This window comes from Aotus nancymaae, unplaced genomic scaffold (assembly GCF_030222135.1).
Source record: "Aotus nancymaae isolate 86718 unplaced genomic scaffold, 86718_ANA_hifiasm-v0.15.2.pri h1tg000049l, whole genome shotgun sequence".
Lineage (NCBI taxonomy): Eukaryota > Metazoa > Chordata > Mammalia > Primates > Aotidae > Aotus > Aotus nancymaae.
This window is the reverse complement of record NW_026988463.1, coordinates 26,821,501-26,830,059: the sequence shown is the minus strand read 5'-3', so window position 1 is coordinate 26,830,059 and position 8,559 is coordinate 26,821,501. Positions and strand designations below refer to the sequence as shown.

At 60.4% G+C, this 8,559-nt stretch overlaps 1 protein-coding gene across 1 annotated transcript; it reads left to right on the top strand.

Moving 5' to 3' along the window:
- The first annotated feature begins 1,149 nt into the window (after positions 1-1,149).
- On the top strand, positions 1,150-6,630 carry CORO1A (coronin 1A). The gene is made up of 11 exons (XM_012464562.2): positions 1,150-1,286; positions 2,785-2,983; positions 4,169-4,291; positions 4,385-4,514; positions 4,604-4,788; positions 4,947-5,066; positions 5,290-5,394; positions 5,496-5,641; positions 5,739-5,796; positions 5,910-6,125; positions 6,413-6,630. Exons 2-11 carry the CDS (start codon positions 2,786-2,788, stop codon positions 6,515-6,517), a joined length of 1,386 nt encoding a protein of 461 aa, XP_012319985.1. The 5' UTR covers positions 1,150-1,286; position 2,785; the 3' UTR covers positions 6,518-6,630.
- Positions 6,631-8,559: the final 1,929 nt, after the last annotated feature.

Sequence of the window (8,559 nt, the reverse complement as noted above, 5' to 3'; positions counted from 1 at the left end):
CTCAAGCCTCAGCCTCCTGAGGAGCTAGGATTACAGGTGTGTGCCACCACAACAGGTTAATGTTTGTATTTTTAGTAGAGATGCAATTTCACCGCGTTGGCCAGGCTGGTCTCAAACTCCTGACCTCAGGTGATCAGCCAGTCTTGGCTTCCAAATTGCTGGGATTACAGGCATGAGCCACAGTGACTGCCCCAGAACTAACATTTATTAAGCACCTGCTACTTTCTAGATGAGGTGCTTACTAACTTCCTTGAGTTATTTTAGGTAATCATCCCCATACCTCTTATGTGGCAGGTATGACTGTTACAGAGGGAGAAACCAAGGCTGAGAAAAGCTAGGTAGCAGCCTCACGTCAGTCAGCAGGTGACAGATTGCGGTCACACTTACGACAGAGTCTGACTCTAGAGCGGGCCTTTCCTGCCCTCTGTTGCTGCCTCCAGGAGCCCCTCTGATTCCAAGGGTGGGAACTACCTACCCCTCCTTGCCCTCGAGCCCGGTCGAAGCCTGGGCTAGGAGCGGCTGAGGGCTCCTCCTCCTTCCCCCAGGCTGGCTCTTCAGGGGCGGAAGCCTGCCTGGCTTGCTCGCCTCTATAGCCCCTGGCACAAAGTAGGTGCGCGTGATGCCCAGTTATTTCAGCAGGAGGGCAGGGGTGCTCCCAATGAAGACAGGAGACCCAGGGAGGCAAAGCGACTCCTGGGGCCACCCATGCGTAGATCTTAGAGCCAGGCAAGAGTCAGGTCCCCTGGGTCCAGGGGCGCGCTCGGGGCTCGTTCTCGCCCGCGCTCCCCGCGCTCCCGGAGCTCGCGTCTGCAGGGCTGGGAGGAGGCGGCGGCGCAGCCGGGCCGGGCCGGGCACCGAGGCCTGGCGGGCTGGCCTGGGGCGCTTTCGTGCCTGCCAGGGAAAGGCTGGCGAGGAGGCTGGGGGCGGACGCAGGAAGGAAAGAAGCAACGGGGTATTTTTGCGTTTTGACATGTTAAAAAGAAGTGCAGATTCGCTTCCCGGCGGCGGACGGGCAGCCTCTGCTTCGGCGGGGGACCCGCGTGGGGCGCGGGCTGGGGGCCGGGGAGGGAGGCGGCCGCCGCGGGGGCCGGGGGAGCGCAGGGCGGGCCTGGAAGAGCTCCGCCCCAAGGGGCGCGGCCACCCCGGAGGCGGGCGCACGGCTGCTTCTCATTCATTGTCTTGACAAGAGCATCCTCAGCGGGCGAGTCCCCGGCTCCTCCAGCTCCTTCCTCCTCCTCCTCCTCCACCTCCGGCTTTTGGGGGTCACTGTCCTCTCTCGGCAGCAGGTGAGGCTGGGCCTGGGAGGCGCGGGTGGGCCGGGGCGAGGGCCACCTGTGGGGCGGCGCGCGCGTGGGAGCCGCGGCTGCGGGGGCGCGCGGCTGTCACCGCGACCCGGCCGGCGCCGGGGCCAGGGAGCGGGCGCAGCAGCCCGCGGGGGGACGCTGCCTGGAGTGGGGGCCGCCGGGGCTCCAGAGCGCTTTGCGGAGGCGAGGGCGAGGGACCACCGTGGCCAAGATGGAGGTGGGTGGCCGGGGGTCAGCACAGTGGCGAGGCCCCGACTCCCCCCGGAATTGAGTCTCGAGGAGGGTGGGGACGGGGGCAGGGTGGGGTGAGTGGGGCAGCTGCCCTAGCCTTGGAGACAGGAAGGGGTTGAGAGCAAAACAAGAAAAGCCCAAGTTCCCCTTTCCGTGGTTTCCGGGTCTGGTACCTGCGGCGGGGGAGGAGGCAGGGTGGGGCGATGGCTTCCTGCCCCCCACCTCTGGTCTGGGGCTCCCCTCTCTCTAGACCCAGTCTGCCCCTCAAGACTAGGGCTCTTCACGTATGCTCCTCACTGCTCTCTGGGCAGGCCGACCTAGCAGCCTCCTCGGGAATCCTGGGGTGGCCGGGGGTGCTGGAGCCCCCAGTGAGCAGGCGAAGCTGAGGCTAGGGGCAGAGGCTCTGGGCACGGCACCCTCCGAGTGGCAGCAAAGATCCCTTCCCTGAGCAAGAAGGTGATGCGGTTGGCACAGGGTCGCCCCTGGAGTTGTTGGCTCCCCACCCAGACACTGGGGGAAATCATCCTAGCTGGACATCAGAGAAGTCGGAGTGGCCTCTCCCTTCCTGCGTGTAGTTCACATGGGGGTGGAGATGGCTCTTAAGGGCAACTGCTTTTCTGAGCAGAGGCGAGAGGCAGAGGTATGGGGAGGAGGAGATACTGGGACCTGAGCCATTGATGGCTTCTGGTGCCCAGAGACCTGCTGGGGAAGCCATCCTGCCGCCTCACTTTGCTCCGGCAGCCCCCACGCCACTTCCTCCCGTATCCAGCCCTGTGCCAGCAGGCAAGGAAGGCCAGCCCCTGCCCCTGCCTTTAGGAGGTACTCTGTGTGGGTGTGAGGGAGGTGGGCTCTGGACATGGTAACTAAGAGAGAACCCACCCTCAGAGCCATCTGGGCTGATGACGCCTGAGTCTGAACCATTAGGAAGGACGGGCTCTGCATCCGTCAGCCAGTCAGTCAACAAACATGCAGTGGGGGCAACACCACGCCGGGCTCTGCTGCAGAGGCTGAGGGTACAGATTGAGAGGCTGGCTCAGAGTGGCCGGGGGCCAGGGAGAAAGGAGCTTGCAGGTTAGACAGGAGGAGAGGCCGGCAAAGGGGAGCAGGCATCAGCCACAGTAGGGAGCCTCTGGAGATGATGCTGGGACCTCAAAAGCCAGAGTGAGGGGTGTCCTAGGGGAGGTAGGGGCCACTGGAAGATCAGCAATTGACCTGAAGAGAGAAACGCTCTTAACCTGTGTGCCCCCAGAATGAGCCGGCAGGTGGTCCGCTCCAGCAAGTTCCGCCACGTGTTTGGACAGCCGGCCAAGGCCGACCAGTGCTATGAGGATGTTCGTGTCTCACAGACCACCTGGGACAGTGGTTTCTGTGCCGTCAACCCTAAGTTCGTGGCCCTGATCTGTGAGGCCAGTGGGGGAGGGGCCTTCCTGGTGCTGCCCCTGGCCAAGGTGAGCCCCTGGGGCCCTGTGGGGAGCAGCTTCTCCACCCGACCCATGGCTCTGTGGAGGTCCTGATTAGGTGACTGTCGCCTAGCCTTCTGGGGCCTGTGTTGCCATCTGGAAAACTAAGCTGGGCCCCAGGAGCCTCATGCTTCCTCCAGCTCCTCTGTGCTGTGGCTGTGTGGAAACTGACGCTCAGAAGGAGCCGACACAAGATGGGTCACACCACTGACCAGGACTGCAGACAGTCCTGCAGACCCACAACCCACCCTCCCGAGCCTCGGCCTGGGGCTTTCTCCCGATGGAAACACCTAGAGGGCTGGGATAGGGTCTGGGGGCCCCGGCAGCATTCTCAGGGTTGGGAGGGACTCTGGCTCTGGGCCTGCCTGAGGACCTAGCAACTCTGACCCCCAGCTCACAGGCAGAGATGATGCAAGAGGCGCTCTCCCCTCCCCCAGCCCTGCCCTCCCCTGAAGGCTGCTGTCCCCTCCACCGGCTGCCTGCTTCCCTGCACCCCCAGCACGCTCCTGTGCTCTTTTGGGGGGTGAGACAGGAAGGAGAGATGGGCCCCAAGTTGTTACCTTAAAAGGGCCGATGGAAGCAAAGAGAAGAGGAAGTGGTTGTCGGGGTGAGAGCTTGGCCCGAGCCCCGCACTGCCATCACACAGGAAGCCCTGCTGAAGCAGCTGCCCCCGGAAGACACCATTTCCAAACCTCTGCTCTTGCCTGGGGCCAGTTATGACAGGCTCCCTGGCCCCTCTCCTTTGAGGAGGACCCAACCCTGCAGCCCCACCACTCACACTCGCTCTCTGGGGAGCCAACCGTGCCCCCCTAGTCCCCATACACCTGTTCTGGCTCTAGGGCCAGTTGGGCCCATGGAAGTCTCGCTCAGGGAAGCTGGGGTGGGGGTGCAAACCCTAAGGGCAGAGACAGACTGAGACAGAGACTGGCGGGAACTCCGCCAGGGTCTCGCATGGCCCACATCCTCTGCCATGTGTGGCCAGCCCTCCTGGGGTTTGCCTAGGCCGTTTTGGGACTAGGACGAGAGAACAAACCCTTCCCACCCCAGGGCCTGGTCCAGCTCCCAGGGACCCCACAGTCTTCCTCTCTGGGCCTCTCTGAAGGAGGTGTGGGGAGGTTGGATTGGGTTTGAGGGGCAAAAGCAACTCCATCCAAGGCCCTGCTGTGCCTTTAGACTGGACGTGTGGACAAGAACGTGCCCACGGTCTGTGGCCACACAGCCCCTGTGCTAGACATCGCCTGGTGCCCGCACAATGACAATGTCATTGCCAGTGGCTCTGAGGACTGCACCGTCATGGTGAGTGGTGGTGGGGACCCAGGGGCTGGGAGGGGGGCTAGGATGGGATCTGACATTTGGAGCCCCAAAGACTCACCAGCCTCCCCTCTGTAGGTGTGGGAGATCCCGGATGGGGGCCTGACACTGCCCCTGCGGGAGCCTGTCGTCACCCTGGAGGGCCACACCAAGCGTGTGGGCATTGTGGCCTGGCACCCCACAGCCCAGAACGTGCTGCTCAGTGCAGGTGCTGCGGGAGGGGCTGGGGGCGGCTGGTGACCTGCCCTGGGTGAGGGCAGGAGGCTCGTGGCTTCTGACACTGTGGGGAATGTGCAGGTTGTGACAACGTGATCATGGTGTGGGATGTGGGCACTGGGGCAGCCGTGCTGACGCTGGGCCCAGATGTGCACCCGGACACGATCTACAGTGTGGATTGGAGCCGAGACGGAGGCCTCATCTGTACCTCCTGCCGCGACAAGCGCGTGCGAATCATCGAGCCCCGCAAAGGCACTGTCGTAGCTGTGAGTCGCCATGCACCCTGACCCTTGACCCTACAGCCTGGATCCTTCTTATCCACCATCAACCAGGCCCTTGGATGCTGCCCTCCCTCACCTCCAGCTGGGACTGGCCCCATAGGGTATGTATGGGTGCCCGACCTACCACCTTCCTTTCCTTGCAGGAGAAGGATCGTCCCCACGAGGGGACCCGGCCAGTGCGTGCTGTGTTCGTTTCGGAGGGGAAGATCCTGACCACGGGCTTCAGCCGCATGAGTGAGCGGCAGGTGGCGCTGTGGGACACAGTGAGTGCCGGGGCAGGAACCCGAGGGCCCCGGGGCTGGGAATCAAGACTGGAGGTTTCATCCCTGCTCTGCCACTTGCCTTGCAGGATGGCCATGGGCCTCAGTTTACCCAGGAGTGAGATGGGTGTTCCCACTGGTTGGTCGGGAGGGCCCTCACAGGTCACTGCCCAGGGAAAGTCACCATCCCAGGGCCTGGCATGTTACCTCTCACCTGTGTCTACAGAAGCACCTGGAGGAGCCGCTGTCCCTGCAGGAGCTGGACACCAGTAGCGGTGTCCTGCTGCCCTTCTTTGACCCTGACACCAACATCGTCTACCTCTGTGGCAAGGTGGCCTCATCAGGCGGGGTGGGGGTGGGAGGTGGGTAGGAAGGGCCTGGAGAGGGGTCATCCACTGGTGTTGACCCTCCTTCCACACCTGCCACCTGCAGGGTGACAGCTCGATCCGGTACTTCGAGATCACTTCCGAGGCCCCATTCCTGCACTATCTCTCCATGTTCAGTTCCAAGGAGTCCCAGCGGGGCATGGGCTACATGCCCAAACGTGGCCTGGAGGTGAACAAGTGTGAGATCGCCAGGTGACTGACCCTCGGTCCTGACCGCAGCACGCTCCTCAGGCAGTCCTAAGCCCGCCCAGCCGGGCTGTGGGCCCCGCTCACCTCCCCCTTCCCACAGGTTCTACAAGCTGCACGAGCGGAGGTGTGAGCCCATCGCCATGACAGTGCCTCGAAAGGTGATGCTTCCCCGCCCTGCCCTGGGCTCTGGGCTGGGCACTGACTTTGCGGCCTTGCTGGGGGGGTGTCCTGGCATAAGCGCTTTCCTCACCAGCCCTGGCCTTGCCCACAGTCGGACCTGTTCCAGGAGGACCTGTATCCACCCACTGCAGGGCCCGATCCTGCCCTCACAGCTGAGGAGTGGCTGGGGGGTCGGGATGCTGGGCCCCTCCTCATCTCCCTCAAGGATGGCTATGTGCCCCCGAAAAGCCGGGAGCTGAGGGTCAACCGGGGCCTGGACACCGGGCGCAGGAGGGCAGCACCAGAGGCCAGTGGCACTCCCAGCTCGGTGAGAGGGCTAGGGAGCCAGGGAATAAGGCAGGGAGGGTGGGGTGGGCCTGGCATTTGGGGCAGCTGAAAATCCCAACATTGGGAATCTTTGTGGGGCTGGGAGTGGGTAATCCTGAGGCCTCAGAAAACAGGTTTCAGATTGATAGGCCTGCAGGTCTCCAGGCAGCAACTGGCTGAGCGACAGAAGGGCCTGAGGTCTGGGGGGCTGTTGGGATGGGGCTCAGGAGATGCCAGGGCAAGGGGAGCCCAGAAGGAGCTGGGCCTAACGCAGCACGGGGTCCCCAGGATGCTGTCTCCCGGCTGGAGGAGGAGATGCGGAAGCTCCAGGCCATGGTGCAGGAGCTACAGAAGCGCTTGGACAGGCTGGAGGAGACGGTCCAGGCCAAGTAGAGCCCCGCAGGACCTTCAGCAGGGTCAGCCATTCACACCCGTCCACTCCTTCCTGACTCCCAGCCACATGGCAGAGAAAAAAAATCATAATAAAATGGCTTTATTTTCTTGTATCTCCCAGACTCTAATGACTGGTCCCCTAGACGCGGGGTTTGCTGAACTGACCAGCCCTTGAGCTTCCTTCCCCTCTACCGCACTGAGGGGACTAACCCACGGTAAAGGATGCGGGATGCCCCCTAACATCCTACAGCATGGGAACAGGGCCTTCGAGGGTAGAAACCAGCCACGCTGATGTGGGCCAGGAGACTGCTCTCCGATTCCCAGCTCCTTCTCAGAGCTGACACAGCTGAGCTATTTAAGGCCCCAGCCTGGGACCTCAAAAATTCCCATATTTACCCCAAATCTGCCTTTCCTAGTCAACCAAAGCATCAGGTTGCACGTGACTCTGCTAGTAGTTGTTTGTAAGGAAATGAACTATCACTTAAGGGGTGGATTTTTTTTTTTTTTTTTTTTTTTTGAGACAGAGTCTTGCTCTGTCGCCAGGCTGGAGTGCTGTGGTGCAATCTCGGCTCACTGCAACCTCTGCCTCCCAGGTAGTGATTCACCTCTCCTCAAGTGATTCACCTGCCTCAGCCTCCCAAGTAGCTGGGATTACAGGCACATACCACCCCCATGCCCAGCTAATTTTTGTATTTTTAGTAGTCTTGATCTCTTGACCTTGTGATCCGCCCACCTCGGCCTCCCAAAGTGCTGGGACTACAGGTGTGAGCCCCCATACCCGGCTGACATCTTTTAAACTGCAGGTCCAAAGATAAAACTAACAAGGGAGGCCAGGCAAGGGGGCTCACGCCTGTAATCCCAGCACTCTGGGAGGCCAAGGTGAGAGGATCACTTGAGCCCAGGGGTTTGAGATCTGCGTGAGCAACGTGGCGAGAGACACCGTCTCTACAAAAAAATATTAACATGGCGTGGTGGTGTGCACCTGTAGTTCCAGCTACTCAGGAGGCTGAGGCAGGAGGATCCCTTGAACCCACGAGATCAATGCTGCAATGAGCTACTATCACACCACTGCACTGCAGCCTGGGTGACAGAGCAAGACCCTGTCTTAAAAATATAAATAAACAACAAGGAAACGTTTTGTAAGGAAAAGACAGAACTAGCAACAGGCTGACCCTAGTTTACAAAAGAAAGTAAGGCTGAAAGCAGAAGCCCAGATCACTGAAGGCAGATCCCATGTCAGAGCCTAAGTCTCTGCTTTTTTATTTATTTGTTTATTTTTTTCTGAGGCAGAGTTTCATTCCTGGTGCCCAGAATGGAGTACAATGGCGCAATCTCGGCTCACCACAACCTCGGCCTCCCAGGTTCAAGTGATTCTCGTGCCTCGGCCTCCCAAGTAGCAGGGGCCACAGGCGCATGCCACCACGTCCAGCTAACTTTTGTGTTTTCAGTAGAGATGGGGTCTCACCATGTTGGCCAGACTGGTCTCAAACTCCTGGCCTCAAGTGATCCTGTCATCCTAGCACTTTGGGAAGCTGAGGTGGGCAGATCACTTGAGGCCAGGAGTTTGAGACCGGCCTGGCCAGCATGGTGAAACCCCGTTGCTACTAAAAGTACAAAAATTAGCCGGGCATGGTGGTGCACATCTGTAATTCCAGCTACTCAGGAGGCTGAGGTACGAGAATCTTTTTTTTTTTTTTTTTGAGACAGAGTTTCGCTCTTGTTACCCAGGCTGGAGTGCAATGGCGCGATCTCAGCTCACCGCAACCTCCACCTCCCAGGTTCAGGCAATTCTCCTGCCTCAGCCTCCTGAGTAGCTGGGATTACAGGCGCGCACCACCATGCCCAGCAAATTTTTTGTATTTTTAGTAGAGACAGGGTTTCACCATGTTGACTAGGATGGTCTCGATCTCTTGACCTCGTGATCCACCCGCCTCGGCCTCCCAAAGTGCTGGGATTACAGGCGTGAGCCACCGCGCCCAGCGAGGTATGAGAATCTTTTGAACCTGGGAGGTGGAGGTTGCAGTGAGCTGAGATGGCACCAC

What these genes read in the sequence shown, in the direction of transcription:
- CORO1A (XM_012464562.2), top strand. Translation starts at nt 2,786, where the DNA reads ATGAGCCGGCAGGTGGTCCGCTCCAGCAAGTTCCGCCACGTGTTTGGA. An exon ending in TGGTGCTGCCCCTGGCCAAG is followed by an intron (nt 2,984 to 4,168) that starts GTGAGCCCCTGG and finishes CTGTGCCTTTAG; the next exon opens with ACTGGACGTGTGGACAAGAA. An exon ending in CTGAGGACTGCACCGTCATG is followed by an intron (nt 4,292 to 4,384) that starts GTGAGTGGTGGT and finishes TCCCCTCTGTAG; the next exon opens with GTGTGGGAGATCCCGGATGG.